The 15,650-nt window shown below is 44.9% G+C and overlaps 1 protein-coding gene across 1 annotated transcript in view; it reads left to right on the plus strand.

Annotated features, from left to right (window-relative positions):
* Positions 1 to 4,648: 4,648 nt before the first annotated feature.
* The window catches only part of NRG1 (neuregulin 1), a 1,040,075-nt gene continuing 1,029,073 nt past the window's right edge, over positions 4,649 to 15,650 (plus strand). The window contains exon 1 of the mRNA XM_045779292.2: positions 4,649 to 5,378. Coding sequence (XP_045635248.1) covers positions 4,649 to 5,378 — 730 coding nt within the window. The remainder of the gene's footprint in view (positions 5,379 to 15,650) is intronic.

A 15,650-nucleotide genomic window follows, 5' to 3' on the forward strand; every position in this document is an offset into this window, starting at 1 on the left:
TCATATTGCACCTGGCACTTAATGAAGCCTCCCTAACTTTCTAGTCACTCTTTAGTAGAGACATTTTGCCACACTGCTTCTCATGCGTGGCTTCTATGGGTCAAGAATTCACCATTTCTTTTGACTTGCTCTTTTCTCAAGCCCGGCTTCTTGTTAATCGTCTCTAAATTGTCCTGGACCCTGTGTCTCTTCCAAGGCAGGCTGCTAAGCAAGCGAAACTTCCTTGGGAGACTGCAAATTCAGGACTCCAGCACCAGGAGTATAGTTGTTGCATGATTTATGGTGGAGGTGTGCACTCTGTGTGCTGTTGGTCAGTGATGATAAAGTAGATAGCAGTGCCTCTGTGGGTTTCCTGTTGCCCCTTCAATAGCCACCATTTAGAAGTATTTAATCAGGTAGAAAGTGTTGGGGGTAAGAAAACCTTTTCAGTTTGCCACTGCCCTGTGGACTTCCTCTTTACCTTTTCTAAACTAGTAAAACTGTTATTTCACATTTACCTGCATAATTTTGTCTGTTCTTTCCGTTGTTGAACAGATAAAATATCCCTAGGTAACACGATGACAACTGCTCTGAGTCCTACTAGTTTCCTTTCGGTTCCAAGTTAAGTCCTCAAGGAAGCACACATTTTACTGTCAGTAAGTGCTCATCTGTGTTTCCTTAACTAGTCACAATAGATCTGCTGAAAAGCATCAGCCTCTAATAATCCAGGAGGTAACCCACGTTTTCTTTTCAAAATTGAGATAAGAAAAATTCATGATGGAGGGACACCGAATATTTGGATATAATGCCTGAATATGTTTATGGCATTGTTATGCTGTGTCCGTTGAAGTTTATAAATTTAAAGTTCTGAGCTGTGGTTCTCAAAGTGTGGTCTCTGCATCAGTATCAGCTGGGAACTTGTTAGAAATGCAAAATCTTGGGCTTCCCCCCAGATCTCCTGCATCAGAAAGTCTGGGATGGGGCCCGGCAATCTGTGTATTTTCATACACAGGTGATTTGGGAGCACACTAATGTTTAAGAACCCTGGTTTTAGGATGTTTACAAGAATGAGCTTTTTTTCTTTTTATCTTTTTACAACGTTGGTGTGGACAATTTAAGTTGTCCGTTTTCTGAAAAGCATTTAAACACTCTGAACAATTATTTATACCCTGTTTCAAGCTTATGTTAATCATAGTAGAAATGCCATTTCCCTTTCATTTTAAAATAGGGCAAAAAAGGGTAACATTCCTTCACTGTATGGGTGCCCTCAAAAATGAGGACTTCCATACAAAAGCTGAAATGAAATATGTAAGCAAAGAGTTCTTAGCAGTGAGCTGTTCTCAGAAGGCCTTCCTTCACACAAAACATATCCACAAGAATTCCCCCTTGCCACCACTTAGCTGAGGGAGTAGGAGGAAAATGTGGGTGTTAGGTAAAGGCCTTTAAAAAAATACATCTAAAACAGTCATTAAAAAAAAATAAGCAGTTTATTTTTAATCATACGTAAAATGCTTTGTAAAATACCAAGAAGGGGTATCCGCAATTTAATGACTGTGGGCCAGAGCTTTAAAATTATATAGTTATTTTTATTGCCTGGAATTCCATCTCCCTGTGACAGTCTTGGGGTACTACTGGGGTAATGCATGGTCATCACATTACCACATCAGCTCCGAGATTAATCAGCGGACATTTATTGAGTGCTTAAAACTGGCTTAAAACAGGGGAATAGGGAAAATATGGTTCCCGCTTTTTAACAAGCTTACGATCTAGTTGGTGAGACGGGAGTAAAATGGAAGCACGTGGGCTCAACAAAGTAAGGAGATCAAATGCGAGGAGGCGTGGGGCAGACTGCGAACGCGTGGGAAGCGGTCCCTCTGAGTATCTAGTATTTAAGAAAGTCTCCAGGGGCGCCTGGGTGGCTCAGTCGTTAAGCGTCTGCCTTTGGCTCAGGGCGTGATCCCGGCATTCTGGGATCGAGCCCCACGTCAGGCTCATTCTCTGGGAGCCTGCTTCTTCCTCTCCCACTCCCCCGGCTTGTGTTCCCCCTCTCACTGGCTGTCTGTCAAATAAATAAATAAAATCTTAAAAAAAAAAAAAGGCTCCAGAGAACAGGTGGGCCTCCAAGGAGGCTTACTGTCTATGGAGGATTTTTTGCAGAAATCTCTGCCCGTTGGCATGCAAATTTTCAGTTCCTCACATTTAGAGACTCCACCCCTCCACTCCTGGGATTTGAACTGGCTTTGTGTAAGGGTGGTGATGACCAGGTGTTTGTTCTGACCCTAGGCCTCAAGAGGCCTTGCTTGCATGCTAATGGACACTGTCTTGGAACATGGCCAGCTGCCATGAAGAAGCCCAGGCTCAGCCTGTTGAAGGAATTTCTTCAAAAGATGAGCTGTCTCAACTGAGGCCATTTGAGACTAGTCAGCCCCTAGCAGAGTCATCAGTGGGGTCAGCTGAGAACAGAAGAACCCCCCCCCCCCCCACCTGAGCCCAGTCAAAATTGCCAAACTGCAGAATCCTGAGCTAAGTGAATGCATGTTGTTTTAGGCCAACAAATTTTGGAGTGGTTGGCCATACCCCAGTAGGTAAATAGTGCAAGGTCTGAAAGGTGGAGAGGAGGGGAGAAAGTGTGCAAGGCTAAAGTTGCAACTCCTAAAGGCTGAGAGTCAGAGGTGTGTGAGGGTCAGGTCAAAGAAAAGTGAAGATACCTGGTAGGATTGGACGTCTGATCACTTTCTTGCAATAAATCGGTAGGAGCACCAGCGCTAAAGAACATCTAACTGGAGGCCAGACCTGCACTATTATGCTGCTACGTGGGGATCTTCTCTTGAAGCACCCCATCAGGGCATGAGAAATAGGAATCCCTACAGTTGAAACACAATGAGCATCAGGACCCTGTCCTTCTAAACTGGACTTTGAGGTAGGGACACACTGTTTTCTAGCCAACTACATTATGCCAAGAAAAAAAAAAAAAAAAACTTTGTGGCTTATAATCCTTTTTTTTATATAAAAAAATCTAAAACTTAAGTGACACACTTTTAATAAGCTGCTAGAAGCAACCTGCAGAATCCTAAAGTAAAAGATATTATGAAGAGTGCTTTTAAAATCTTAGATTCTCACCATGTGGATTTATTGGCCATTGGATAACAACTTCAACTCAGTTTTATGAGGTCATTGAATACATTTTTCACCATAAAAAAACGTAAGAGGAAGTGTTTTCTTTTAAATGCTGAAAATGTGTTCTCTTTCTGTGGGGTGGTACTTGTTTGAAAAGAACATCCCCGGGGGGATGGATTCTTGTTTTAAAAATAGCTCCTGAAATTTGGCGGGACAGTGTGGGGGAGGGGAGATGGGAGTAGGGTAAGGTTTGGCGTGGGGGTTGGTATTCAGATGGGATATTTAACCTACGGCGCCTCAGGTTTGAGATTTCTGTTCCAGCAGTTCATTTCATTTTAATCATTCAACAAAACCGACCAGTTGAAGTGCCATAAACTTTATACAAAATGGCCTTATTGAGCAACTATTTTATTCAGACCTTGCTCCTATCAGCAGTACCACACGTGTCCTTAAAATCATGGGGAACCAGGGATTTCAACGGACGAAAAGGCAAGGATAACCAAAGCTCGAGTGCCCCACGAGGACCGAGTGAAAAGAGGCGTCATAGCTGAAGTGCTCCCTGTGTGTGTGCACGTTTGCAGGAGAGCGAGCGTGATAGAAAGTTGCTTTAATTGCTGCTCGTCTCCTGTGAACATGTTGCTCCCGCTCGACTTTTAAGTATCCAGTTCACCCAAAACTTTTCTGAAACGAGGACCCGCACCTCCCGTGTCCCCCTGTCCCTTCTCGGCCCGCCTCCCCCCGCGGTCGGGCGTCCTGCGCCGGCTAACAGGTCCCCGGTTACTGAAGCGTCACCTCGCACTCCCCAGTAAATCTCCGCAGCCCACTCGGACTGCAGCCCGTTTGCCGCCCGGCCTCCCATTGCAGCAATCAGGGCGACCGAGAGGGAGGAGGCGCGCAGGCAAGGCGAGACCGGGGAGGACAAACTCGCGGGCCGGGCTCCGGAATCAGCATGGGGACGGGAAGTGCGGGGCGAGTTCGCACCACAGGTAAACAGGCTGGCGAGGCGCAGGGCGCTGCCGCCGCCGCGGCCACCCAGCGATTTCCAGGCACGCAACTCCGCCTCCAGGGCTCTCTCCCTCGCGCTCTCGCCCAGCCGCTCGCTCGCAGCCTCAGCAGCCGCCGCAGCATCACTTCACACAAAGGACTGTTACCCGCTGAGCAGCTCCTCCACCTCCTCGTCCTCCTCCTGTGACAGCAGCCCCGACAGCAGGGCTCGGGCGCGGCGGCGGCGGCGCCGGGAGGACCTGTCACTCCCAGCAACCGAGGCGGTGGCAGCGGCTTTTTTTTTTTCTTTTCTATTTTGCTTTAATTTCCCCCCCTTATACCTCTTCGCCTTTCTGTGGTTCCACCCACCTCTTCCCTCCCTCCTTCTTCCTCCTCCTCCCATAAACAACTCTCCTACAACCCCCCCCCCCCAATAAATAAATAAAAGGAGGAGGGTAGGGGGGAGGAGGAGTGGTGTAGGGGGGAGGAGGAGAGGAAAAGGGAGGCAGCGCGAGACAGCGAGGCAGAGTCCGAACCGACAGCCAGGAGCCCGCACGCACCTCACACCATGAGATGGCGACGCTCCCCGCGCCGCTCCGGGAGCGCCGGCCCCCGGGCCCCGCGCCCCGGCCCCGCCGCCCGCTCGCCGCCGCCGCTGCTGCCGCTGCTGCTGCTGTGGACCGCGGCCCTGGCGCTGGGGGCGGCCGCCGGCGACGAGGCGGCTCCCGCGGGGGCCTCGGTGTGCTACTCGTCCCCGCCCAGCGTGGGCTCGGTGCAGGAGCTGGCTCAGCGCGCCGCGGTGGTGATCGAGGGAAAGGTGCACCAGCCGAGGCGGCAGCAGGGGGCACTCGACAGGAAGGCGGCGGCGGGCGAGGCAGGGGCGTGGGGAGGCGAGCGCGAGCCGCCAGCCGCCGGCCCGGGAGCGCTGGGGCCGCCCGCCCGGGACTCGCCGCCCACCGCCAACGGGACCGTGCCCTCCTGGCCCAGCGGCCCGGCGCCCAGCGCGGGCGAGCCGGGAGACGAGGCGCCCTATCTGGTGAAGGTCCACCAGGTGTGGGCGGTGAAAGCCGGGGGCTTGAAGAAGGACTCGCTGCTCACCGTGCGCCTGGGGGCCTGGGGCCACCCCGCTTTCCCCTCCTGCGGGAGGCTCAAGGAGGACAGCAGGTACATCTTCTTCATGGAGCCCGATGCCAACAGCAGCAGCCGCGCGCCGGCCGCCTTCCGAGCCTCTTTTCCCCCCCTCGAGACGGGCCGGAACCTCAAGAAGGAAGTCAGCCGGGTGCTGTGCAAGCGGTGCGGTAAGTTCCTCGCCCCTCGGGGCGCGCTCCGGCCGGGCGGGGAGGTCGCGGGCCCGGCGCGGCGGGCACCGGGGGCCCGACGGCTGCAGAGCAGACGCGGGCTGAGGAGTTGGGTTTCGGGCTTGGGGACTCCAAGCGATTCTCACGGAAGATTTCGCGGATTGGATTCCACAGGCAGCGCCTTCTCCAGTTACCTGTTTCCTGGGCTTTGCCATTGGTGCGAGCCCAAGTTTGGTCCTCGGTTGGGGCGGCCTGAAACTTTTAATCCCTCGGGGTGTCTTTCACCAAGTCGAATGGAAATGGGCCGGCTGCTTTCTTGTGAGTGCCTCGTTGAACTTGGCTTTGGTGGGGAGGTGCTGACTGTGTGTGGGCCGCCGTGTGGGGGCTTTTCCTTTGAAGGCGGACGGGTGAGTCGGACGGGATTTTTCACGCTTTTCCTTCGCTTGGAGTCGTTGAGTGTGGAGACAGACGGCCAGGGGTCTGTGTCGGGGGGCGGCTCGCAAGGAAGGGACGCCGCGCCGAGATTCGTCTAGAAAGGTGACGGAGTTTTTGGCCAACTCAGTGTCCAACAGATAGGTGCCCCCTGTACCTCGTGAACAGGTGCATGTGAGAAGTACGGAGTTGGGGCATTGATTTTTGGTGAAGTCACCTCGAGAATTTCTGTTTTCACGGTATTTTGGTTTGGAGTATGTTTTGGCGCTTCAGTGAATCAGAACAGATGAACGTAGTTATGGAGCTTCACGTGTAGGCCCTGAAAGGGATTGGGGAAGCTAAGTTTAGCCATTGATTTCCCAGACCTTTTCCCATTTTACCCCTGGAAAGTATTCTTCTCAGGTCTCCTTAATAGGATCAGGTCTGAGAAATTAGCTGATTACATTTCTGAGGTAGCATTGCATGTATGCCATTCATAAAATAATTTCTAGGTTCAAAATGTCTATATAATTTCCCGATTACCATACAATCACTAAAACATAGCAGGGTATCTTCTCAAACCATAAATTAACATGATTACACATCACAAATTCTAACATGCACTGTAGCTTTTCCCTGTGTCTTTATGTATCTGTCTAATAGATGGTTGGGTTAATTGAATTTTTACAAAACTCAGCACCATGCCATGCTCCGTCTGCCTGTGATGCAAAGTGTGTCAGTTCTTTTAAATTCATATCCGATGATAGCCAAATATTTAAATTTCTGGTTGGCATTCGTGGTGCTTATATCCTGCAGTTAATTGATACGTAACAATTTGGTTTTAATGACAAGAAAGAGCATTGCTCATCCACCATTTCCCTATTTTAACAATGCACTTTGTGCGCCAGACCTGTTCGGATTGCACCACTCTGTGGACAGAAGCTGTTCTCAGACAGTGGTGCTGAAGAAGGCTGAGTGACGTTGGGATTCCCCGGGTCTGGCTGATAGATGTCACTGTAAAACATGGGAAACGCTCTGCTGGGAGCTGTCTTATTAGGGAACACAAAAGCTCAACACCATTGTACTGCAGCATATGTTACTCTGTTCTAGAATCTGAAACAAAACCTTTGAAGCCATGCCATTGTCTAATTTTCCCCATGCTTTATTATATGTAATTCAGAAAGGGTTTTTGCATTTACCCCAAATCATGAGTTGTGAATCGTGTACTATACATGGTGGAAATGGATATAAAAGGGAACGTAGTTGGCAATGATTCCTAGGATAGGGGGTGTGTTACTGGATTAGCAATGGTGTTTTGTGTTTTGACTACAAATAAACGTCAGACTTCAGGGATAAAGTTCTCATAGACATCCAGAGTATGTTTGCAAATGGAATATTCATGTTGTCTGGAGGAATACTATTCTGTTTTTGTGTTTCTAAGGGGAAAGCCTTCAGGAGGGTAGTTTTGCCCTTTTGTTTACCAAAGGAAATACATAGAAAAGTGTGGCATGCTAAGCAAAGCAGGTTTTTTTTTTTAATGGAATGGAAATTTCCCTGTGTATAATTTAGTAGATTAAGAAATCATGAAGTTATTGCTCCAGGTTTGTGTAATTATTGTGTATGTTGGGTGATTTTAGTGTTAGGTACTTCCAGATAGGAGATTGAGTGAAACCTTAATAGGTTTAGCTAAGGACTGATGGAAATCCTACTGAAAGTTTCTCTTGCGTTTTTAGGAACATAGTAGTTATTGTACTACTGTGGGATGAAAGAAAAGTGTATGAGCTGTTTTATTTTGTATACTATAAACTCAGTAAATCCATATTGGAACATCGGGTTTAAAAGCGTTTACGTGAGTGTGTGCAAACTTGTGAATTCCCCCAGTTGCGTGGTTTCTGTTCACAATGTCATTCACAGCCTACCAGGCAAAGGAACAGAAATTGGAAAAAAATATACAGAAAGAATAGGGGCTGATTTGTCCTGGTTGAGCTGGTTCCGTGTGCTTCTGGTGAGATTTCAGGGAGAGTGATGGAGCAGAGGGTTCTTATCTGAGGACATGAAGCTGCCCTGGGGGCGTGACGGTTGTGTTCCTGCCTGAGCCATGGTGCCAGGCTGGAGAGGGAATATAGCAAAGTCGTTTTGCGATACCCTGCCCTGGGGAACAGTTTCCAGCTCTCATGCTCTCAGCCACAGTGTTGTTTTCTGCAAGCTGCTTACCAGTGTAGAAACTACACATGCAACACATCAGCTTTAGGGCTGAGCTAATCGAGGTCTTCCCTGAATTTTTCTCTCTCTCTCTCTTTTTTTTTTTTTTTTTTTTACCCCATCTAAGATAAACTCCTGAGCGGTGTCTGTATAAAAAGTTATTTTCTGAAAAATGACCTTTTGGAAAAACTGTTTAGTGTATTTTAGAAGAAAACAATTTCATAGCTTGTTTGCTTTTTGTATGAAGTTTGTATGTATTATGTACACTTCTTGTAGTTACTTAAATGCTTCCCGGTCTTTGCTTTTTCTCTTGCTCACTGAACAAGCTAAGAAATATTTATAGGTTTTATATTAATCGGAATGCAAAATAATTTGCTGTTCGATTAAATTCCTGTTATTCAAACAAATCATTGTTTAATGCATTACGACTTTAGTCTTCAAAGCATTGCAGTTGTACTGGGCAGAAAATGATTTCCAAAAAGGAGTGAAAAAACTGATGTTGAATTACATCTATAGTTGGGCCATGCAAGATTTGTACATCGTCGTCTTTCAAGCCAAAGTAAATATTCAGTTTATCCGTAATACCGGAATGTATTGATAACATAAACATAATTATCAAATATTTAGGATAAATGGCATTTACCTTTTTTTAATATCCTTAATAAGTATTTAATAAAGTGAGCTGACCTTATGGTGTTATGAAAATGACAAATGCAGGGATTTTTTTTCAGCCAGCACTGAAGAAAATAATTCTTAATAAAAGCTATATTAAGTAAGTAGCAATAGGAGCAGATACAGCTTGACTGCTTGTATTTCATAAATACACATGTAAATTTAATTTCCCAAGTGTTTGTGACTTTTAACAGTAAAATCTTACTGTTAAAAATCTATACTCAAAACGCTTCTGTCGAGGAGAGAAACTATGTGTATTTATTTCTATTTATGATAAAAAAGGGAGACCAAGATCAGTCATGTGGAAAAACAACTCCTTGAAATAAAAATATTTTAAAAGGGGATTTTAAATATTTGAAGTAGAATCTTTTATACGCACTAGGGGATAGTTCTCATCAGTTGTGGGAGATCCGTAAGTCCTCAGAATCTAAGGAAAGTTTTACCATATGTCTTAATATATTAGGTAAGACTGGGAAGCTTAAACAGCACCGAGGGGCAAAACAATGAGCTGTCCTTCCGCTGGCCTGTATATTTATAGCAAATGAGAGCAAAAGACGTGATTGGGCAGGTTATTGCCCTTGTCAAATGTAATCTATTCATTGTTCAGGGAATCTTCTTTGCTTCAAAGCCCATTTTCTTCTTCTTTTTTTTTTTTCTTAATTATAAACCTAACATTTTTTTAAAACGTATTTTTAAAGTTCAGTGACAATTTATGAATTGGCCAGATGTCCAAAGACCTTTAAACTCTCATCTGCCCTTAGTACTTAGTAATACTCAGGTTTTTGGTTTGGTTGTTTTTGATATGCTTAAATGATATGAAAACTTCTCTCTACAGATAGGTCTTACAGAATGAGTATTTTGATTAGCCTTATATAAATAAATGATAATGATGAAAACAAAAAGCATATGATGAAAAACAGCGTTAGGGATTCATTGATCATTACATCAGTTAAAAGTAAATAATGGAGTATATAATGAAAACTAAAGGTAAAAAATTAGGGTTCCTATGACTCATGCAATTTGTTGCCGAAAACAATAGTGTAACATGCCTTAGTAAAAGTTTTCATGAGAAAGTGAGAACTCATTTTTAATGTTATTTTTAAATAACAGAAATGACTTTTGTGGACAGTTTCCCATCCATATAGGAATGTTCTAACTTTGTGCGTGCACATGTTACTCTGTGCTCTTAGTTTCATTTTAACTTAAATTTTATGATAACTAACATTATGAAAGATCATATGATCTAGCTACTCCCTGAAATATCGGTCACTTTGTAACACATAACAACTGATGAGTGATGCATTCTGCCACACTTTTAAATCCAAAGTTGAATTATTTGAGAATTTACAGAATACAGACTTAAGACTTACTGACTTGAAGTAAGTGCTGGTTGAGAGGTTGTGTTTTCATAGTGCTTAGTGCCGTGGTGTGCTTGAGGCAGGCGTGTTTGAAGGCTTGCCTCCTGGCTCTCTGTCCCCAAGTGATCCGCCCAGGTTGAAGTAGATAAAATAAAAGAAATCTTGGTGAAATTGAAAGCTTAAAATGGGTTGACTCATCTCTGTTTGGCATAGATCCAATTTTTAGGAAAAAAATTCCCCCCCACTTTAGACTTGCCATCAAGGAATCCTAGAGAGAGATTCATATGTGTAATTTGCATTATTTTTTTGGTCTTTAAGAGAACCAGGATATTTTTCCCTATGGAAAATAGTTTCCTTGCAAACTATGTTCTAACCTTGGTTCACCCAATTAGGACCTAGTAAGATTTTTATCTTGTTTTTCCTAACAATAACAACAACAACAAAACCAATAAAAAAGAAATATAGTTTACCCACAGCTTGGATGGTATATGGGAGACAGTCCTACTGGTTCCTACCCAAGGCTCCATATGTGTATTGCATTCATCTCTGTTTCCTCTGTGAGGACACTGCAAGGGAAGGCTTTAGGTAAACAATGAGGGTCGTGGGTGGATCCTAGTCTGTGGGAGACTGAAGTATAGGATTGCTGTTCATCATTACAATGGTTAGCCTTCTCTGGACACCTTGCAATTTGGCTGCCTGGGTCTAAATATGTCAGAAGACCGAGATCTTACATCACAATACTGTGACTGTAGGTGGTCTTTCTGTGTCCGATAGGCTCTTTTTCTATCTCATGAGGACACAGACAATAATCTGCATTGTATCTCAATTTCCGAAGTTTTTCTCCCAAAGCTCAAGGCTCTGGCTTTGGATATCTGCCCCAGAGTGCTGGGGACTGGAAGAAAACAGCTCGGAGTGGTGCATGATTCTGGAGCTGGTAGCCAGATTTAGGAGGTAATGCTGGGCCAAGATAACCTGGAGGAGGGAATTGTTTCTTTTCTCTCTGCTCTGCTGTGCCAAAGGATGTGAGCTGAACTGAGCCAGCACAAGGGGATATTCCTGACGGGGGCACTAGAGTCTTGGTAGTGGGCACGTCTGGGAGCTCAGAGCATGGAGGGAGCATGGTAAGAGAGTGAGGCATTGTCTGTTTTGCTAAATTTGGAAAGCTCCAGCAGTAATCCTGCCATCCCAAGCATTTGTCTCCAGTCTGGGAATTGCCATTGAGGCGAAGAAAGCTAAAAAAAATTGAGGGGCCAACTAAAACCCCGTGGTTCTAATTACCCCTCACTAAGTTTGTATCTTTTCCCCTCTGTTTGATAAGCACATATTGCTTAGTTATGTGTAGATTAAATACTTGTTAAATAATTAAAAGACAGAAGCACCCCAGCTTGTGGGATAGTAGCAATCATTATTCAAGGCTAAATTTTGAAAGAAAGAAAAAAAAAATCCAGTCCTTTCTGGTTCTTTTTCTTCAGGTGAGATGAGTATCTGTAGGAAGGAGCATTTAGAGTCAGATCCTGCCAGGACACTGTTTCTTTTGCTCACCACCCAGAGCCCACCTCTGGATCCACTTTTGGGCCTCAGAAAAAGGGGGTTTAATTTCTCAAAACTGGTTTCTCCTCAATTATTTCTGGATAATGTTCTGTGTAGTCTATAGCTCCAACCGGGGGGAAAATGCCCTAACAAGCACAGAAGGGATTTTGAATGGTCAGCGAATCCCTGTTACTGTTTTGAGCAGATCCACTCCCACATCACTCCCACTCCTTTTGGGACCAAATCTCAGTACTATGTTCGTCCTTGATCTCCCCCCACAGATGTTTACCCACCTTAGCAATGTAAGTTCCGTTCTTGTGACTGAAGATGGAAAGGCACTGCTTGTATCCCTAAGAAGTAATAAATAAGAGATTTTAGATGAGTTACTTTTCACTCTCCACTCCTCCCCCCCCCCCCCCCCCGCCTTATTTTTGACATCCCGTCAGCTCTTGGTTAGACTGCAGGTGGGATGGCACGTATCCATTTGGGCTCCGGTGAATAATGAGCTCCGTTTCCGTCACTGTCTCCGTCGGCCCTGGAGACCTCATGGGCCATGATGTGTTATCAGGGAAGCAGCAGAGGCAGTGGCAGCATTTTCCTCCACTGCAGGGAGCATCCTGGCTGCACCTCTGTATGGAACGTGGCAGCTGTCTACGAGGAGGAGAAGGATGGCTGTGTTGGCTTCAAATAGAATTTGTCATTAGACTTCGCCCTTGGGAGGTGATCCTGGCAGTGAGGGCTCTTTGGTGACTGCCAGGATGGAAATGTTCTGCTCAGAGTGGGGGTGCTCCTTGTCCTGTCATCAGCACAAAAGGGCCACAGCTTTGAATTTCCCAGGCTCTTTACCTCTTTGCAAGCCCAGACGCCCCTGAGATGCTCTTCCTCGCTTGCCTTCGTTCCTGTGCACTGAGATTGCTCCCGTCTTGTTCTCAGATTCAGTAGCAACTTTTCTTTCATTGGAGCAGGAATTTTATTAAAAATTCTAGCCTTTTGGACTATGGTCTAATTCTGGTGGGTTTTTTCCCCCTAAATTATGGTAACATAAAATTTACCATTTTAACTGTTTTTTTTTAAGTGTGCAGTTCAGTGGCATTAAGTATTCACATTGTTGGCAACCATCTCTGTCACCCATCTCCATAACTTTGTCTTCCCAAACTGAAACTCCATCCCCATTAATAACTCTCCTTCTCCCAACCCTGGCAGCTACCATGCTTATTTTTGTCTCCGTGAATTTGACTATTCTAGATACCTCGTGTAAGTGGAATCATACAGTTTTTGACTTTTTGTGACTGGCTACTTGGCATTAATGTCTTTAAGGTTTTTTAGTGTTTTAACATGTGTCCGAATTTCCTTCCCTTTTAAGGCTGAATAATATTCCACTGCATGTGTAGACCGCATTTTGTTTCTCTGTTCACCTGTCGGTAGACCTTCAGGCTGCCTCTACCTTTCGGTTACCGGGAATTCAGCTTCTATGAACACGAGTATACAAATAGGTGTTCACGACCATGTTTTCCCTCCTTTTGGGAGTATACCGGAAGTGCAATTGCTGGATCCCATGGTCATTCTATGGTTAATTTTTTGAGGAACCACCATGCTCTTTTCCACAGCAGTTGCACCATTGTCCGTTCCCATTGGCAATACCCAAAGGTTCCAGTTTCTCCATGTTCTCTAAGGTGTGTGATTTTCTATCGGTTTGATAACAGGCAGCCTAACGGGTGCGAAGTGATGGTGAACAGTTTGTATATTGTTTTCTGTTCAAAGTTAGTGCCTCTAATTACACTGTCATTAATAAGAAACAAAAGTGCTCAGAAAACAGAGATGTTCATCTGTTCAACTCCTAATTTACCCAGCATTTAGGCTCCCGAATCAGAAGCCACCAAATTAACAAAATTACCACAGATAATAGCTTAATAAAAACCAATAAAAGATTTAAAGAGTAGACTTGGCCTTTGGCCACCATAAGAATATTATATTTGTCTTCATAACGCTATCAACATGGTCTAGAAAGGCACCTTATCATATCTGGATTAGTATCAAAATCTTTTAATTGATTTTATTTTTCATTAAATTTCTACCCCCCGCCCCCAATTTCCGTGCTCTCTTCTGTCCACTGTTCAAAATTGCCTTCTATTAAACACTGCACGGGAGGATGAGTCCTCCTAAAATGCTACTGTTATTAGAGCTTTCTCTGCTCAGAAACTTTCAAGGGGTATATATAGTTAACTATAAATCCTGATATTCACTGTCTTCTTTACTCCAAACCAAGCTTAATCTTTCTCAGTTTTACTGTATGAATGTTTTTATCCAGTCTAACTGGGCCACGGACAGGCCGTGCACTTTCTTACTCTTGCATTTGACTCCCTCGCTTCTGCCTGTGGAAATTCTGTCTCCTTCAAGGGACAGCTCAGATCCTACTGCTTCTGTCACAGCCCCAGTAACGATCCTGTCAGAAACACTCACTGTGGGGGCGCCTGGGTGGCACAGTGGTTAAGCATCTGCCTTCGGCTCAGGGCGTGATCCTGGCGTTCTGGGATCGAGCCCCACATCAGGCTCTTCCGCTATGAGTCTGCTTCTTCCTCTCCCACTCCCCCTGCTTGTGTTCCCTCTCTCACTGGCTGTCTCTATCTCTGTCAAATAAATAAATAAAATCTTTAAAAAAAAAAAAAGAAACACTCACTGTGGTCTTTGAACACAGAGCACCTTTTTACCGCATACTTCATACATGGTGCCAGGACAAATTTCCCTTATGTTATCTTTGTTTTCTTTTTTTAATTGATGTTTTAAAAATTTTCCGTGTGTGTATTGTCTTGCCTCACTCACTAGACCACAGTATCCTTGTGGGTAGACACTTGGGGGTGGGGGGCTGGTCCTCAGCTTATTCACAAGTGAGAAGTGCCCAGCCCCAGAGTGAAGAGAACTGCTTTCCATTTGCGGCTTTGTAGTTTAGTACCTGTGTGCTTTGGGTACGTAGCCTTCCCTCTGGTTCTCCGTTCCCTAATATGCAGAATGAGGGGGAAGAACTAAAATGCTCTTCATGGTTCATTCAAAGTGAATCTGGTCCTCATTCAGAAATGACCCAAAGTATAAGCCACTTCTCCTGCTCCCGGAGCTTTTCTCTTCCTTTCTCATTTTTTGCATTGTTCTAAAGAGTCTAATTATGGAAAAAACAACTGTGAAACTTTTAGAATCTGGAAGGGCAGTAGGAGAGCTTAATGAGAGGGAGCCCTCAGGACAGAGTGTCTCCTTCTAATCCCCTGTGGCTTTCTGCCTCCACTGCCTTTTTGTGTCATTGTGTTACATTGTCTAAAAGAGTAGCCGTTAGTTGTATTCATGAGCATGGTTTTTTCCAGAAGCAAATACCATTGTCTCTTCAGGCTTGTCTTTGAAATTATAAAGTATGATTAACAGATTAATCCACAACTGTAAATTTTCAGAGCAAGAAAGTTCAGTCATTTGTTTCAGTAAAATGAAAAAGAATGATTCAAACTGTGTTTTATTGTGAATTTTAATTGATTTTAAAATGTGAACCTGGCACTGTTTTAGGTTCTACTAATGAGCACTATGTGGGAATGGAGGAGGCCAGCACGAAGAGATGGGAAAGCTTGTTTTCGGCTGGATGGCAGCCCTTCTGGTGAGAAGGGCTCCCTCTGGGGAGAGCATTCCCACCTTGATGGAGGGTAGGGGAAGAGACTTTCTTCCTCAGCTTATGAGTCTTGTGGTTTTGGCAAGAAAATAATCTATCTTCATCCTTTTAGAAGTAGAACAAGCAATGCAGAAACAAGTTGTCAAACGAAGAATAATTGGATCTGACTTTTTAAATTACTGCAGGAAGAGGCTTTGGCAGTGCCACGGGGGCCGAGCGGGGCAGGACGGAGCCGGGCTACATCCAGGTTTTGTTTTGATTTTTTTTTTCCCCCTTCAGTTTGGCCTCCCCGAACCCCTGGTGCATTCGTCTGCTCCAGCAGACCCAAGCTGCTTATAAATTGGGGCCCCTAAATCCGTATCTCTAGCCTAAACCTTAGTTTTTGGCTCCAGCTCCATATATCCAATGCCTTACCAGATAATCCACCCAGATGTCTTCCTGTGTTTATATTAGACA

The sequence above is a fragment of the Ursus americanus genome, chromosome 27 (assembly GCF_024610735.1).
Source record: "Ursus americanus isolate L20-20 chromosome 27, mUrsAme1.1.p, whole genome shotgun sequence".
NCBI classification, from domain to species: domain Eukaryota; kingdom Metazoa; phylum Chordata; class Mammalia; order Carnivora; family Ursidae; genus Ursus; species Ursus americanus.